The sequence below is a fragment of the Strix aluco genome, chromosome Z (assembly GCF_031877795.1).
Source record: "Strix aluco isolate bStrAlu1 chromosome Z, bStrAlu1.hap1, whole genome shotgun sequence".
NCBI classification, from domain to species: domain Eukaryota; kingdom Metazoa; phylum Chordata; class Aves; order Strigiformes; family Strigidae; genus Strix; species Strix aluco.
Window position 1 is genome coordinate 722,420 of NC_133971.1, and position 18,293 is coordinate 740,712.

At 49.6% G+C, this 18,293-nt stretch overlaps 1 protein-coding gene and 1 long non-coding RNA gene across 12 annotated transcripts in view; one reads left to right on the forward strand and one right to left on the reverse strand.

The window, feature by feature from the left end:
* CAST (calpastatin) overlaps window positions 1-8,057 on the reverse strand; it is a 58,763-nt gene extending 50,706 nt beyond the window's left edge. For 4 of the 10 annotated variants that reach the window (XM_074813594.1, XM_074813593.1, XM_074813588.1 and 1 more), the window contains exons 1-2: window positions 7,902-8,054; window positions 2,219-2,284 (exon numbers count right to left, since the gene is read on the reverse strand). In XM_074813594.1, the coding sequence (XP_074669695.1) occupies window positions 2,219-2,284; window positions 7,902-7,952 (117 nt within the window). In that variant the 5' untranslated portion in view covers window positions 7,953-8,054. Of the gene's footprint in view, window positions 1-2,218; window positions 2,285-7,316; window positions 7,406-7,901 lie in introns of those variants that run through there. The other 6 variants (XM_074813586.1, XM_074813591.1, XM_074813587.1 and 3 more) reach the window with 4 other exon arrangements.
* Window positions 8,058-8,151: 94 nt separating this feature from the next.
* LOC141918881 (uncharacterized) lies at window positions 8,152-12,486 on the forward strand. 2 transcript variants are annotated; one of them, XR_012621819.1, is made up of 3 exons: window positions 8,152-8,292; window positions 11,334-11,534; window positions 12,345-12,486. It is a non-coding gene; the product is annotated as an uncharacterized LOC141918881 (long non-coding RNA). The 2 variants fall into 2 exon arrangements; XR_012621820.1 differs by lacking the exon at window positions 8,152-8,292 and adding an exon at window positions 8,942-9,328.
* Window positions 12,487-18,293: the final 5,807 nt, after the last annotated feature.

Genomic DNA, 18,293 nt, shown 5'->3' on the forward strand with positions numbered 1-18,293 from the left:
TGCTATGACTGTGTGCAATTCCAAAACTACAGTCTTATTAAACATACCAACGTCACATGGCTAACTCCTAACTCTTTTAAAGCATTATTTTATTTTATTGTGTTGTGACACTAGAAAGATCTTAACGAGCCACTGAATCTCCTCAGCAGCTCTGCGCAAGTGCGTGTGTCACCAAGCAAGTTTCTATTTAAAGTAAACACTCTGTGGTTTTTTTCAATCCGCTTTTAAGTCTCCAAAAACGAAAGGCTTAAGAAACCTATTCTACACCTTAACAGTACCCATTCTGATGTTGTGGCTAATGAGCATCTCCTACTCAAACCTGTGTCAGACCTTTCCTACCTTTGCTTTTCAAAGCTTTACTCTTCTTCTCCCACTCCTTCAGGACTATACACACAAAGAATCTGAGAGACACAGTAATTTATTGTTATTTTTAGCTAAACAATGAGCATACAGGCTTTACAATTTTCCCTTCGATATGATGTTGAACTCTTCAAAGACCTTTGGTACTTCCTTGTCATTTTTATAACACATCACCAAACCTTTTTCTATCAGGGAGGCGAACAAACTCAGTATTCCAGACTAGACTGACACAGCTATCTATGGATAGATTATAAATGTCAGTTTTAAAAACTGAAGAGTACAGGAATAACCTCTAACTTTTAAACAAAAATATAACACTGAAGACACTTGGGAAAGCTGTATAAAAATTTTGAGTTGCTGCCTCAACTGCTTAAAAAAATCAATGTTTTGGAGGTAGATGTGAACCATGGTGGGGCTAACCCTGTTCAATGAGCCTAAAGAAAAGTGTTTTGATCTACTTTCACTTTTAAGCATGATAAAGTCAATGGAACAAGTCAAACACACAAAGAAACTCACAAGAGGAAACACACGTTCAGTATTCTGAGGAGTCAAAAAGCAAAAGCATCAGAACAATAAACTTAGTAACAGCCTTCTCTTCTAGCTAGAAACCTCTCCTTGGTGAGAGGTCAGAAATAGTAAGTCCACAACCCAAACCACAGGCTTCACCTCCCGCCCTTCCCACGCAGAAGTCAGCACTTCCATGTTAAAGAGCAACAACGTGCAGTCAAGGAATCTGGCACTGAACTGACGATGTATAAAAGGACAATGCTGTTTAAGAAAAAGCTCAACTGTCTGGAGAGGAAAGGAGGAACACGTTCCCAGGCTAGAGAGGTATTTGGACAGGAAAGGAAGATAATTGCTTTAATCATCTACTTCAGAGGACAGTAATAAAAGCGCTCACTGGCCTTGATTTGCAGTGCAGTCAGACACACTGCAGCTTAGACAAAGTTATTTTCCAAACAGCTTCAAGTACCAGACACACCTATTCCTGGCCTCCCCGTACCAACGACTGGCATTTGAAGCCAGCGAGTAGAAAAGCAGATGAATTCTCCTGTTTCTGAACCCGCTGTCAGCCTTCCCTGGGGAAGTGCTGCTCCCGCCCGCGAGAGCGGAGGCTGTGGGGGAACCAGAGATCAGTGCTGGCACCTTCTCCTTGCCACACCTGCAGTGCCCAGGGACCCACCGCCGAGTAGCGACCAGGGCTGGGGAGAGGGGACCCTCCCGAGCGCCGCCCCTGCACCGCCTGCAAAACAAACGGCTTCTGGCTGTTAACAACAGCCGCTGCGCCGGCTGTAATGCTGCTTCTGCAGACTCAACGTTCTAACCCAGCAGGGACTCCTGAACTCCTAAACGCCCGTTCCCGAGGAAGTGGTATCTTGAAAAATCAGTGGTTTTTCTAAAATACAGCCCTGACCACCTATTTGCAAGTGTGTCAGGGGGTGGCCCAGGCATGCAACATCTATGTATGAATTAGGGTTTGTATCTTTGGAAGAAAAGCCGGGATGCAGACGGGGTGGGAAGTGTCACGGTGCGCTCTCTTCATCCATACTTCCGGACAATCGAAAAACCAGGATTGTTGGGTGTGTCCCACAGTGTGTCTGCAGGACAGACACATCCACTGGGACCATTTCCACCGATATTAACATGAAATATTTGTGGAAGGATGAACAGAGCAATGAAATAATTTCACTAGGCCGCTCGAGCAGCACAAGACAAAACTATACATTCCTGGAATGAATAATGAGTGACTACGGTCATCAGTTAATTATCTGAGAACCACCACTTTGCTATCAAAGCACAAAAATCTGTATAGGAGGAAATTCATTATCAACTTCTCTTCTTAATGTGTTGAATTTACCTCTGCCGCTTCTGCTTTTTTCTCTTCCGGTTTGGAAGAAGCATCGCTTGCCTTCTTGTCACCATGCTGTAAGTAGAGAAGATGGATGGGTAGTTATTAAGATCTTAAATTATAAATTCTATGTAGAGAAATTCCAAAACATCTTAGTGCATGTGTGATTCCTTTCACCTGCCACAATACAACAGAAGAGAACATTCTAACTTTTCCTTCTTGCTAACGGATTTCTAAATGACCTGTGGGATAACTTCACCCAAAATCAGAGTCAGGAAGTCATGACCTCCCGGGCAGTACAGGTAACGTGATGGTTCTTGTGAAACGTTCCGGGAGATACTGAGCTTATCGCTCATTCCTCACCAGCACAGCACTCTCTGATGCGTGCTTTGGCAACGCTGCCGGTCCCACAGGCTTCCGCAGGAACTGGACAGCTCTCAGAGAGCCCAACGCAACATCGCAATCACGAGCATCCACACCAACACCTCAACAACCTTCCGCAGAGACGTCAGGATGCTCCTTATGCCCGGCCCCCCCTACCTGGGAGAAACCTGTTACTACAATTCCTAGAACTCTGCTGCTGACATACAAAAAATAAACGCTGTAACCGTTCAGGCACAGGCGCACATTAGGAAATACAGTTCTTCCAGGTTCCCCAAACCTCCCACAGCTTTCATTCCCTCCAAGACTTTAAACCTCTTGGTTCCATCAGACCTGACGTGCCATCCCATTTGCTCCCCACGCGCGACAACGTACAGAAAGACACAGCTTGTTCAGAGTTTAACTCTCTGCAAAGTGCTGAGTCCCTCAAAAAACATTTTTTTCAAATGCATATTGTTTAACCTTTAGAATTTAAAAAAAAAAGCAAAAAGCAAGACATTTTACCATGATCGTAAAAGGCAACATAATACCACTATTACCTAATAACTCAGCTAGTGTAACCTCCCGCGGCAAGCGGGACATCTGGGAACAAGGGCTCCTGTCTGGTTTGTTTTGTTAAGAAAACACAGGAGATGATCTGAGGCCCATTTATTCCCTTCTGCTTTGAGGGCTGAGCAGCAGGAGGTGAAGTTTGCTAACCCACTGAAGTAATGACTTCCTACAGATTTTTCTTTACATGGCTATAGGGAGAAAGTAATGATCCACGTATCACTGCACCTTCTTCAAGGGACACGTGTTCAAACTCATCAGCGGACAGGCTGGGAAAATACTATAGCTGAATGAAAAATAAAACTAAAAGTAGCAAAATAGCGTGTCTCTAATCTCTTCCCATTATGGTGGTACACAACAAAAATGTTGAAAATTGTTTCAGACAACCTCTAATAATTCAACTTTTTAAAACGAGTTTGGGCATGGCTAGGATACTTGACAAGTTTTAAAACTGAAAATGCTATTCTCATATTCCAATCGTGCCTCTTCAGAGGAAAAACAAGCCCCGTAGGTTGTCTTTTCAGGTAAGAGATGAATTGATTCACTGCCCCATAATAGCACTTTCAGTATAGACACAATTAACCCAGTTATCTGTGCTTTTTACTGCTACAATAAAAGCACACCACATACATCCCAATAAAAGCAATGCCGGTGAGCGTGCTCTCGCTGACCAAGGGGCAGCCCCCGAGCCTGCACTGCTGTAAGGCTCCTGCCCAGCAAAACTCGGCTGTGCAGAGCGGGCTCTCTCCTCAAGCAACGCCCTCGGCATCGCAACACTCTGAAAGCCAAGTGCCACCCCAAATCCAGCTAATTCACCTCATAAAGTGAGCACATCTTCCTGTTCATTGCACGGATCCTACTGCTTCTATTCATTTCCTTCTTCAAACGTGGACAGAGCTTTAAAAGCAGCAACACCAATTAAAGCCCAGGTTTGTTTAATTTTTTTTTCTTTTATTAAACAAAGTTGCAGAATGCAGAAGCCTTACTTAGATCCTACTGAGTGTGCCGGACTTTTACCAGGGCCAAATCCAGTGTTGCCCTTCCTCCTCCCCAAGCCCTCTCCTCGCCCTCACACCGCCACCAGACAGGACACCATACTGGTCCCAGTCCTGGGACTAGGAAGACGGGGACAGGCTGTGTCCCAGTGGGCGGATGGAGCTCGGAGTGTCCCCTCCGGGGTGTCAGGGCTCCTGCCCTTGCCCGCCGTGTTTTCCCACCCCCAGAGCAGACGGTCGGGTAGGGCGGTCTGTGCTGGCTGTGGAGGGCAGAAGGGGCTGGCAGGGCTCTCTCCAACACCCTTCCAGCAGAAGATCAACTCCACATCCCTGAGAGACCCCAGGGCAGCTTCACTGCCCAGAGAGGACAAGGAACGGGCTGGGACAAGGACCACAATGTTGTCACTCAAGTTGGAGAGAGATTAAATGCCGTCTTCCCTCCAGAAGGCTGTCAAACCGCACCCAGAATAACGAGACTTTGACTAAAAGGCCAAATACTATTTTGACCGTGAGAACAAAGCACGTATGGCCCGACCAAAGTGATTTTTTTTCCAGTAAGTTGGAGTCAGGCACTATGTACACATTAAGCACTGACACTCTCTGGCCTCAGATAACGAAACAACCTACGAAAGTATCACCTCACTTGAAAGTCTGCCACCCCGAGGAGGTAACCTTGGGAAGCACAACTTCCCAAGACTCCTTCCAAGAAGACCACGCTGGTTCCCTGAACAGCCGATGCTTAAGACAGGAGAGGGACCTTGTTTCAAAAATGCCCTTCAACAGCTAGTTTCTGCTCTGTATTTCCAAGCTTTGACCTGTCTAGTAAAGAAATAAATATATAAATAAGACGAAGCCGATAAATCAATCTGCTTAGCGAGAGTCTAAGCTCAGGTTTTTTAGGACAGTACGCGTGCATTGCTCCGACAGGGCTGGCTTTTCCTTTGGGCATGCTTCCCTTTTTCTGTCATCTTTCCTTACAATGCTGAAGAAATGTATCTGTAACCATGCCAGTGGACATAGAATCACAGAATCATCTCTGTTGGAAAAGACCTTGAAGGTCATCTAGTCCAACCATTAACCTCACACCGACCATTCTCAGGACAGGAGCAGCTCCAGCTCTGCCACACAAACAGTGGGTGTGAAGTTACATTTCTAGTTTAACTAACGAGCTAACAACAATTCCTTAAGTTGGCCCAAACTATCTCCCAACTGTACTAAAAACAAAAAATGCAAGCCCACCCTTAATGACAGGTCCACAAAATACACAAGTATCATGAACAAGAAAGTTTATCCTGAGATCTTCATCCTGTTCTTCAGTACACAAGTCTCCCGACACTACTGTTTTATGGACACACCTTTAACTTCTGATTCAAAGGGCATTCATAACTGAGAAAGTAACTGGCCTAGGTGAGAAGCACAGAGCGAAATACCAACAACTGAACACACAACTGCATTCTCAGCCCACGCTTGCGAAAACCAGACCTCAGCTAAAGGTCTTGCTTCAAGAAATTCCTTCTAAACCTCGGGAGGCCTGCCAGCACTCACGAGCCTTTGGTTCGAAGCTGTTGCGCAGCATCTCGGAGGGCTGCAGCGACGAGACGCTCGGTAAGTGGGTGAGAAGGGACGTCTCCTGGCCAGATTCTGGGCTGAAGGCAACCAACTCCGCAGTACAGATATTAAAGGAGACGTGCCATTTGAGGCGGACAGTGGTCTGACCGTCGTGTTCAGTTGCAACTGGGAAGAAGGTGGAGGGAGACCTTTGATGCTGCTCAGAAAACTGCCAGATGGAAAGAGGTGTCAGGGGAACTACAACCGAGCTACGTACGGGACAGAAAGGTGAGATCTAGATTCTTCTTACAGCCATCCCATTCTGCTTTAAATACACCAGCCTGTAAAAACCTCAGTAGAACAACCAGTGAATCTCTTTTGGGCCCGTCCCTTTCTTTCACCTCTCCGGCTTCACTTACTCATCCTCCAGACCATAAGGTCTTCCAGGATGAAACCGCCACGTGTGATACAGGTGCACAGGATGGGGAGGGCTCCAGCCTCACGTGGAGGCCCGCGGGTGCTACTCAGGTGCCAACAACTGCAGCGACGGGTTTCCATCGGAGCATGCGGAGGAGTGGTTTCCTCACCTGATCGCAGGCAGTCACCCCGTACCTTTTCTCACCCTGGATTCAGCGACCCAGGACTACCGAGGCCTTTAACATTCATGTCATCACTTAACGCAGCAATCCCCAAACTCTCCTCCTCGTGACTCTGTTGTCACCTCCACCACGCCGTATCACTGATCTGACTTGGTGCAACGAATGACACTTGAAAACATCACTAAACACCGATCCAAGCTACTTAAACCACTTTAAAAGTGCAGCTGTAAATTCAACAGATTTCATCCACCCGATTATATGTTTAGGAAATACATTAAAGCGATGTCTTCTCTGAAAGCTACCTTGCACAACGCCTACCTTCTGTAAAACTTTAACAGAACGCCAACTTTTTTTTTCTCTACTCCAGAGAGGCACCAACCGTTTCCTCATATGACTAATAAATTATAAAGAAGACTTTTTAAAGCAATTGCAGGTTCGTCACAGTAATGAGTAGCGACCTAAGTCCAGCCAAACCGCACGGAGCCATCAGAGAGCTGTGGTTTGCTTGGGGGGTATTTAGCAAGCGACGACTATTCCTGGCAACTCCACCACCTACCTGCAGCTGAGAACACGCTTCTGAAAAGAGGCGCTCTGCGGAGTTTTTTCCAAAGCAGAAACAGTCCCATAAAAATTCTGCCTTATGCCGCGACTCGCTGTGTTTTCACCGAGTGCCAGCTGCGTCGGCTAGCGACTGAGCTTGTGTTATTCAGAAGGTGACGAAAACCGGCAACAGCACGAAAAAGCCCGTTTTTCCGTGTGGCTCGCAGGAGAGCGGCGGAGGGATGACGGAAGGGCACCCCCAGAACACCGTGTTCTCATCTGGCCTGAAGAACAACTACGCGAGAGTTTAAAAAAAGCGCCGATTTGCCGCCAGCCACCGCAAAATCCTTTCCTTATCCCTTCTTAAGCCTCAACGCCAGCGAGGGGAGGGAGCCTTCGGGGCACCGCACCCCGCCCGCCGCAGCCCTCGCCGCGCCGCTCCCCCGATCGCCCCCCGCCCCCCGCGGGTGGCCCAGGCCCCCCCCCGGTATTTACCATGGCGTACCACCACCGCGCGAAGGCCATGGCGCTGCCCGCTGCTCCTCCTCGCCGCCCGGCACGGCCCGGGACGCGCCCGGCAGCCGCCTCCGCCCCAGGGCGGCTCCCGCCTCCCGCCCCCACAGCAGGGCGGCGTCCGCGGGCCCGCCGAGGCCGTGGGGCGGCCGGGGAGGAGCGTCGGGGCCCGCCACGCCCGCACCCCCCCACACTCCCTCTTACAGCAACCCCCCTACACCCCCACACCCCCCTACACGCCGCCCCACACAGGCCCACACACCCCCTCAAACAACCCCTCACACCCCCATGCCCTCACACACACCCCTACACCCCCTCACCCCCACCTCCTCGCCACCCCACACAACCCCACACCTCCCCAGCCCCACACCCCTTCACACCCCCATACCCTCACACTGACCCACACCCCCTCACACACACCCCTGCACAGCCCCACACACCCGCTACACCCCCCCTCACAGACTCACCTCACCCCCCCCCTACACCTCCACACCCCCAGCCCCAGCCTCACCCCGTCCCGCACCCCCCCACGGCCCCGCCGGGCCCCGCACCCCCGCCCCACCTTACCCCCGCGGGCGCGGCGGGGAGCGGCCGCGGGCCCGCCCCGGGCTGCGACATGGCGGCGGCGCTGGGCTCCTGCCGCCGGGCTGCGGCCGCCGGCGCTGCTGCGGGACCCGGGCGAGCGGCCCTGGGGCGGCGGGTCTGGGCGCGGAGCGGTCCCGGCGCCACCGCCGCCTCTCCCGGCGGCCGGTCCCTCCCCTTCCTGCCGGGGCCGGGGGGAAGCGGGGCCGCCGCCGGACGCCGTGACTCGGGGCCGGGCTGAGGCGGGGGGAGGCGGCGGCCCCCAGCGCCCCTCGCCCCGCGAGCGCCGGCGGAGAGAAGAGTGGCTTTTCTTCAGAAAAGCGGGTTTTTTTGAGGGGGGAAAAAATGCACAGACACTTTCCTTTTCCTCATGAAGGTCGGTCCCTCAGCCTTTCCGCTTGGAAAAGCGCCGGGTGTGACCCCGGCCCTGCGCTGGCGGCCGGCGCCAAGGGGCTCCCGCGGGACCCGGCCCGGTCACGGCCTCCCCCGGGATGGAGGCGGCGGGCGGGTGCCTGCAGCTGCCCCGGCACCCCAACTAACTCCTGTGGCACCCCAACTAACTCCTCTGGCACCCCAATTCCTCTGGCACCCCAACTAACTCCTCTGGCACCCCAACTCCTCTGGTACCCCAATTCCTCTGGCACCCCAACTCCTCCAGCACCCCAACTAACTCCTGTGGCACCCCAATTCCTCTGGCACCCCAACTAACTCCTCTGGCACCCCAACTCCTCCAGCACCCCAATTCCTCTGGCACCCCAACTAACTCCTGTGGCACCCCAACTCCTCTGGTACCACAATTCCTCTGGCACCCCAACTCCTCCAGCACCCCAACTAACTCCTGTGGCACCCCAACTCCTCCAGCACCCCAACTAACTCTTGTGGCACCCCAACTCCTCTGGCGCCCAAACTCATCCAGCACCCCAACACCTGTGGCACCCCAATTCCTCTGGCACCCGAACTCCTCCAGCACCCCAACTAACTCCTGTGGCACCTCAACTCCTCTGGCACCCCAACTCCTCCGGTACCCCAGTTCCTGTGGCATCCCAACTAACTCCTCCAGTACCCCAACTCCTCCAGCACCCCACCTCCTCTGGCATCCAAACTTCTCCAGCACCCCAACACCTCTGGCACCCCAACTAACTCCTGTGGCACCTCAACTCCTCCGGCACCTCAATTCCTCCAGCACCCCAACTTCTTTGGCACCTCAACTCCTCCAGCACCTCAACTCCTCCAGCATCCCAACTCCTCTGCCACCCCAACTCCTCTGGCACCCCAACTCCTCCACCTGCCTACAGCCTTGTCCCTCACCGCATCCGGAACTGGCATAAAATTCAACGGACACCTTCATGCCACGGGAGTGCCCTCAGTTTTGAAGTGGGTCACGTATCCTGTGGGTCAGTGTGGTGCTCACGGTCAGTTTATTTCAAGGTCTGATGTTTCTTAAGAGTAAGTCCCAAATGTCCCTGTTTATGTGAGTCTTTACACAGACGAGCTGCCCGGGATGTACTGGCAGCTCGTTCAAAACGCCACAGGAACAGGCAATGGTCAGTGAAAGCTGAAGGAAGATTAAGCACGACCAAACCACCCAGGTCAACAGCTGGAAAATCATGCATGAGTAGGAATGGTGCAATCCTGAGCCTGGTTTGACCACGTCTCTCGTTCGTGTGGATGTGTAGATGGAAGGAAAAATACATTTACCAAGAGCGGTTCTCCGAGGCCGCCTCGGTGAAGAAACAAACTGCGGCTGAAGCGGTGCGGCAAATGACAGCGTTACGGCAAGGACGGCGTGGTGAATGACATGAACTCAACCTCCAGGAAAAAGGGGTTCAAACGCACTAGTTGTGCAGCTGTGTGTAGGTGCACGCACACGCAAACCACAGAGGTTGTGTGCAGGGGATCAGCAGGGCTCACCAGCTTTGTCTCGCCCAGGTCTTGTTTGTGCACGGCTTAAGTAAAAGAAATGGGCGTTTGGGGTGCTCTGGGCTGGGGGACCCCAGGTTTAGGCTGGCTGGGTGGTACAGCCATCGGATAGGTTGTATTCCTCCGAAGAGGCAGCTGCAGCAGCGGTTCCTGCGCACGGGCAGGAGGAAGCAAAAATGTCTGAGTCTTCAGGGAATGCTCGCCGCCTAAGCAGCTACGCCCTGCTTCCTCCGGGGAAGAGGCAGTGGGACTCAGCTACTTAGTGGGGAGCCTGTAAAGCCAATTAGTGCTTGTGCTTGTGCTCTCAGACAGGGGGTGGGGGTGAACCCCTCGGGGCCTCGGGGAATGGCTTTAACCTCCGGAGAGGAAGGAGGGTTCCCACGCATCCTCTGCCTGAGGCAGTCCCTGCTCCTCCTTTCTGATTAGCTCTGCACAGATTTATCGCTGGTCTCTGAAGCGTTTCAGCCTGCGACAAGGACGGGTTTTGCATTCCACTCGATGGGTCACCTGCCTCAGATTTTAAGCACCCAGCCTCTACCCAAGCTCTGCGTTGCATCTGGCCATGGAAGTGTAAAGCGGTTCCACAGGACCATCTTACAGGGCTGTGCAGCGAGGCGAGGTGCTCCGGAGGAGGTGAAAGCCGTGTGTAACGTGTGGCTTTTACAGCTGTGTTACCCGGGGTCGCTCTGACAGGTCTAACAGATTGTCCTGCATTCCTGGGCTGCTGGCAGCAGACCCTCCCTGCTGACACAGTGCCGCAGGAAGCCTTCAGCAAGCTTCACCCCTCTTACTGCTACGTGCCTGGTGACAAGCAACTGGAGCTGACAGTAATTGAAGCTGTGGAGCTGCACAGTAACGAGGCAATAATACATCAAATCCGTGGTGATGTCGGTCTGCATCACGCTGGGCGTTGAGGGTTCTGCTGGTCCAGAAGCACGTCATCAATTCTGAGCTCTCCTAGGAAGAAGTTAGGCACGTAAATGGGATTTGGACACTGGGTAGGTGCAGGGAGGAGGAGACCCGCACGCTTACTCCACTTCCCACAGCTGCTGGGGGTGTCTGCGGTGCTGTGGAAACCGGCTGAGCTCCGGCCTTGCAAGGAAATCTTGCTTTGGGGCAAAGGGCACTGTTGTTTCTATTAGAAGGCTCCTCTAGTTTGCCACTGCTTTAAGAAACCATCGTTTATTGGCAATGTCTGCATAAATTTATTCTTAACTAGCTTAGACTACTTTTATATGTAAAGTACATAGACAGCATGAGTGCTCGAGTCAGCTCTTGAACTACTGCGGGCCTAAACACCACTCCAACAGTTCGCTCATTTGGGTAAAGATCCGGGTATCTGAGTGGAAGAGTTGCTAGTAATTATCCAAGTCAGTCTACTTATTATCTGCAATTAGGAAAAAATAAGTTTTACTTGCGTCTTTCAGTGGCGTACAGGTGTGTAATTTCAAAGTCACGTTGTGTTTTCTGTTGCTTTTTCTGCTTATTCCTTCACAGCATCTGCAAGTGAACAAACCCACTGAAGCCTGCTGATATTTTATGTGGCGTGGGCAGTGGAGTTCTGCACAGGGCTGACCAGAAACTGATGCAGGAGACGATGGATGGTCCAGACGGATGGTTTGTTCAATGTATATTGGTTGGAGCAACAGCAGGTGGCCACGTCAGGAACACAGGTTCTTTACTGTGGTAATGTGCAAGGTAAACAACTACTTAAAAACATTTTTATATGCTTTAATAGTCATTTAGAGATATGTTTCATGGATAAGTTTACATGTAATTCAAGGTACTGGAGTCTAAAATTGGAATCCAGAATCACAGACTCATTTTTCCCTACCATCCCCCATCTCCAAAGGGCACCAGTTGACGTCAAATGCCTCTGAATAAAAAGGTGCTCAAAATTCTGGCAGGATCAGATGAAATTTTTGCCAAGCATACATATTTTATTAGTGTAACTTGCATAATGGTACTACTGCAAGCTTATGAGTCATTCACCAAATTTACAAAACAAAGTACAAAATCTCTTGTGTAATTGGATTTTTATCTAGGGTAGTTAAAAAAAAAGCCTAAAAGTAAGTATAAAAACCAGTCAAATGAGTTGTTTCTTTAATTTCTTTCCTCCTCTTCTTCTGGTCTACCAGGAAACTCATCACAAGTTTTTGTTCTGTTCTGTCCCTCCCAAAACCAAAACCATCAGGATTTACTTTTTTTTTTTTTATTTTTTTTATTTGATGCATGCAGTCCCACCCTGTTTTAACACACCAACAGTAACAAAGACGGACAAGCTCATTTCATTTCTTCTACTCTTTTTGTTCACAAAATGTTCAGGAAGTGGGAGTTGGAGTTTTCAGTTATGGAAATCCTATTTGTTGATAAGAGCAAATAGTTTGATAACATTCTTGCTCTATAAAGCAATAATTCAAATCCTTACTATTGAAGGGTTTCTTTCTGTATATGTTGATACCCGTGTTTTTGTACATGTTATAAACATGTTCTCTTCTGCTTGTTTAGTGTGAAGATCTCCTGCTGGACTCCATCCCACTGCCGAATGGAAATTTCCTTTCCACAGGCAGAAATCCCAAGCTTTGCCACCAACCAAGAGAAAATCAGAGCTGATTCCATAGTCTTCCTTGGGCTTTGTTATTTTGTAAATCCCTCAATACTGAGCTGAGCTTTAATTAAAAAAATTAACTTTGCAATTGACTTTGAGTAATTACTGGAGCTGAATTTGGGTGATATGTACAAAAGTTTTTATTTATCCAGATGTTTATTTCATTACATTTCATTTATTTCATTACACTGAAGCAGAGCAAATCCCAAAGCTTCAGCAGAATGTAACACATGCAACCATCAGTGAAAAAAATGTGTGTTGGGGCCTTTCTCGTACAGGACTTTGTTACACTCCATGTGTCTGGTCCTCTCTTTTCTCCACAGCCAGTTCCTGCTGGGGAAGCCAAACCGCCGTCAGCTCTGGGAGCCAGCAGCGACTCGAGGCAGCTGAGGTGCGGCCGCCCTTCCCCAGAACAATTCTGGCTGTTGGTTTGGAAACGGTTCAGGAACGTGCGCTTCCAGTCATCGATTCGGTTCAGCACAGATTCAGCTTTCAGCCGATCCCAGGCGTTTCTCTTGAGGTGGTGACTCGGAAGTGAGGTGGGCTGGGCAGGGCAGGGGCGGGCTGGGCGTCACCCCAGCGGGTGTCAAACGTCGCAGCTATGTGGGAGCGGCTGACCTGCCGCCCGCTCCCCGCTGATGGGTTTATCTGAGAAGAACTTCCCTGAGATGAAGTATATTCTCTCAGGTGTAAGCTCAGTGAAGAAATTACAGTAAAATGTACGTCCTAGACATTTCTGATTTTTATAAACCTGATTTATAAGGACTTACACATACAAAAATTACAATACCGTGTCTCTCAGACTCTCCAGCTGTAGGCTCAGATTGCTCTGTAAGTAGAAACTGCAGGTAAGGAAAACTTTGACGAGCTCTGTGCAAGGTGAGACAAAAAAAAATCCATGTGTTTAGAAGTAAACTTTAAAGTCTTTATACACCAGAAAGTTTCAAAATCAATAATAGTGCTAATGAAGTAAAATACATACCTTTTAAGCACAGTTTACATTTTCAACATGCAGAATTTTCCAAGTGTTTTTATCTGTGTCAATGCTGTATCTTGCAAATCATAAAACCCATGCAACAGATTAAAACTTTCATGTGTTTCTCAGACATTTTCTCACTTAATCTCCATTTGCCACAGAAATAATGCTTTCCTTGAGAGTAATACCATTCCCTCCAGTGCAAGGCTGCACTTATTCCTAATCATCAAGGTGCGCAATGGTCCCCTCAGGGCAATATTCTCCTTCAGATGAAATTAATCCTGAGATTCTTGGTATTAATAGAGACTTCACAGGGGAAATGTTATGAAAAATAGCTGTGCTTTTCTCAAACGCATCCGGTAAAACAGGGGGAAAACTGTTTGTGTTGATTTGCGAAGATGCAGTAAATCATTTATGTGGGTGACTTTTGATGAGTCATCCCAGGGTAACAAAGAAAAGGTTTTGCATGACACCGCCTCTTTTTTCTGTTTTGTTTTATGTTTGCTTTTTCTCACTGTCTTACAGATGCACAGATACACAGGCACTTAGGGCTGAAGAAGCCCAGGACAGATCAAAGTATAGTTTACTACTAAGCCAAAACCAAAAATAGAACCAACACTTGACTACTTTGTATGCAGTATGTATATACATTCATACATACACACACGTATGTCTGTCTCACAGCTGTTTTGTATATGATGCAATGCACTGTATCACTAACCAGTGTTCCCATGACTCCCAGGTAAAATAAAAGACTAGTGTCTGAAGATTAAAGGATAACAGTTTAAAGCAAAACAGCACTGAAAGGTGTAATTAAAAACTGAACTTACACAGCAAGATATTAAGAATTTTGATAGAAACCTTGGAGAATCTCTAGGGTCAGGAAAGGAAGAAAAATAGCTCCTCCACCTGCCTCTACTCAGCCTTTGTAAGGGGTAGCCCCAGCCTGTAGTTGGGTATCACCTGTAGCTACGAGCCACAGAAGCAGCACACAGTGGCCACAACTCTTTTAATACCACCAAAGACGGTAATTTCTGCGGCCGTCCCTCGGGGCCCTACAGGAGCATGCTGCTGGGAGAGCGCTGGGCACTACCCCTTGTTAGACAACACAAAATGCTCTTTTGCCAACCCTGCTAAATACCTTTTTTTGCTTCCTGCTAGGATTTGAAAACTCTTCCCCAATGCTGTGCTGGCTGGGCAGGGATGATGCTTCTCACATACTTTCAGCCAGCAGCTGCCTGTGAAACAAGATGTCGGTAATTACAAGAGCACTTCCACAGTCTTTCCCTCTGCGCTTGTGGCAGGTTATGAAAAAACCTCTGGCAAACAAGAAATTCGTGTTGAGGGAGATGGAAATTATAGTGCTGGGCTCTGTCAGCTCCCGTGAGCTGTGGCACGTCCGCCATTCCTACGGGGATGCAGCCCCTGCGGCAGGGGGGTTTGAGCACCCCAGGCTTCCGTTCGTGTTTCTGGGGGGTTTGCTGCTGGTAAACTGAGGCTCAGGAGGCCTGAGGGATGTCTGGGGTCACACAGGTAAAGGCACTGACCCTGAGTTTTCTTTATGCACAACCCTTTCAGTCACATTTCTGATCTGATTATTGAGCTTAAAAATGGGGCTATATCAACAGTGAAGAAAAGTTATTACAAAGCTTTCCTCTCCAGTGTGCCGACCATGAGAAACCTCACTGGGGATTTTGTCTAAGCACGCACTCGTGTGTCATGGCACAATTACGTCTGAAAGGTGTTTGTCTGCAGACACACGCATCCCTGCAGTCACATACACATTTTAAAGACATACACACACCAATCATTTATTAATTACACTCTAGAGTTAGGGAAAAACCCATTGTCAAATACTTTGCCAATCAGAGTTGCATGATACGCCTGGAAACAGGGATGAGAGCGGATGACACTGCTCCTGGGGAGAGCATCGCCTGGCTGAATAATTGCAGATTGTCTTGGTCAGGGCTGGTGGGTGTTGTGCATTTAGCAGTCTGGTTCGTCCTGTACTTAACTTGGTTGACTAGTGCTTCACCTGAAAGTGAGACTAACATGTTAAAAGCTGCATTAATATTAATAACCATGTCTTCAGAAAACTTCTCTGCTTACAGCCTGACATCCCTGAATCCATTACAGCCATCTACTGCTTTGCCATCACTTCCCTGCTCAGATGTTTTCTCAGCTGCACGGTTCAAGCTTTTCTTCATCGCCGGTGACTGTATGCTCTGCACAGGGCTGAGCCTCGCGGGTCTCTTCTTTGATTAACGCTATAGTTTGTGCCTTTTAACGAGCACAACTTCCAGTCAAAACAACAGAGAGGAAGTCAAAGTAAATGTGGGCTGGTACAGAAACGTTTTATGGAAAATTGCAGCACTGCTTCACAGGAAAGTCTTTCCTGTTTCAGAAATGTGAGAAAATAAGAACCTGGGATTGGTCGGAAGGGAAACGTGGGTAACATGGAAAATATTTTACAGCTATATGCTGTTTTGAAGGCAGTATACATCTTTCATAATTAAAAAAAGAAAGCATGTTGAGCTAACGTTGAGCAGAACCAGAGATAAGCGACCCCCTGGACACAGGACCTCAGCACTCCATGCAGCTTGGCCCAACATTTAGTTCAAAGCAACCTTAAAAAAAAACCCAAACCCTCACCTTTTGCATGCTTCACCGCACGCTACACGGATCTCTCCCACCCCTGTCATGGATTGCAGCTATTCTGCAGCTGAAAAACAGTGCATTAACACAAACCACCGCTTCTCCTGAGCGGCCGAGCAGCAGCGGCGGGGTGAGAGCCTCCGTGGGCCATTGCTCGGGGACGTCCCCTCACACAGCAGCTGCCCTTCCTCCTCGCACTCCTCTGGGAACAGACGCGGCGTTAATGGAGCCAGAGTGCGGGTAACTTCCTCTCAGCAGGCGCTCCTGTCCCCTGGGCGTCGTTCTCATTTCTATTTTAAGCCGCACATTCATTCCGTTCGTGCCCCAAGAAGCGCGGTGGGGCGGCCCTACATTGCAGCAAGACCCATTTTCAGGGCCTGGTTTCACTGTGAAACCTTTGCTGGTTGGAGCAACCCAGCAACATTTAAACGCGGCCGACGCGCCAACCACAAGGAGAGGGAACGAGAGTCCCCAGCATGCCACAAAACCCCAAATCTGTTGTTTCACACAGAATCACAGAATCATTCAGGTTGGAAAAGCCCCTCGGGATCATCGAGCCCAACCCTCAGCCCAACTCTACAAAGTTCTCCCCTACCCCACATCCCCCAACATCTCACCCAAACGACCCTTAAACACACCCAGGGATGGTGACTCCACCCCCTCCCTGGGCAGCCTATTCCACTGTCTGACCACTCTTTCTGGGAAACATTTTTCCCTCCTGTCCAGTCTGAACCTCCCCTGTTGCAGTTTAAAGCCGTTCCCCCTTGTTCTGTCACTAATCACCTGTGAGAAGAGACCAGCACCAACCTCTCTACAATGTCCTTTCAGGGAGCTGTAGAGTGATGAGGTCTCCCCTCAGCCTTCTCCTCCTCACACTGAACAGTCCCAGCTCCTTCCATCTCTCCTCACAGGATTTATTCTCCAGGCCCTTCCCCAGCCTCGTTGCCCTCCTCTGCACTCGCTCCAGCACCTCGAGATCTCTCTCATCTGGAGCCAGTCAGCCCCTCAGCCCAGGCGATGCTCCTGCCCTTTGCCGGGCTCGTGGGCGACGGAAACTCCATTTGCAAATACACAACGACTGTATCAAGTGCAGGTGGATGGCCAACGCGCAGCGGCCTCACAGGAGCTGACATTTTGTATACATCAGCCCCAAATGTTGCAAAACCCCTGGTATTTCGAGTCACCAAGGGGCAGCGGAGCAGCAACATCTGAGGGGAAGTATTCTGACTGAGGAAATGCACTTGTTGCGCAGCGACTTGCGATGACACCAGGACGGCTGCACCGTGCCCAGGCTTGTCCGGCTAAACCCAGCCTGGCTCACGACGGCCCTGTGCTCTGCCCCTTCCCCAGCCGCCTCCCCGGCACCAGAAACATACCCCTGCCCCCCTTCCAAAACCCGAGGCACCCAGGCTGCCTCTGCATTTCCAGGACAAGGGGCAGAGAAGCCCCGTGCTGCTGCCCTCGTGCCTCTGCTGTGACTCACCGCCAGTGAGCGATGACAAATTTGTCCTGTTCTGCTCTCGCCAGGCCCCAGGCCAGTGGCACAGCAGCTTCAGGGTGGAGTAATAAGCTCAAGAATTAACACATAATTATTAAACATGGCAAAAATAATGGCCTGGAGTGAGAAAATAAACGCTCCCTGCCATGAGACCCTGCAAACTGAGATGAGATTTTTTGCAAAAAGCGTATGAGCACAAGTGGCTACCTCCTCCACCAGGCACTGGGGAAATAAAACTCCTCCTCCACCCCTCAGAATTTGGCATAACTGGAGGAAACGCGGACACTTGTACTTGCCAGGGACCTGCTTCAAACCTCACTGCAAATAATGGCTTCCCACTGCTGCAAGTGGGTTTTAGATCAAGCCCAGAAAGTGTTATTTCTGCCACATTAGTGTTCAGAAAGAGTACTTTACATGAGCCAGGTCCAGATATCTGCATGTGTGAAAATCCCCTTCCTTCTTGTAAGGGAATATTTGGAAAAAAGTGTATAAATCAGGACGCCAAAGCCCATTATCCTTTTAAAAACTCCAGGAAGCTCTGCCAGCTTTGCATGCTGCTGCCAGAAGATAGGGGATCCTTTTTAATAGACCGATTACACCCAAACCCGCCGTCAGCAGATTGCAGGCATCCTGATATTTGTGGTGAACAAAGAGTTAAGTGCGAGTGTGCCTGTATCTGTGCTGTGATGCCAGCGCAGACATTTCCTCCACATCCTCAGC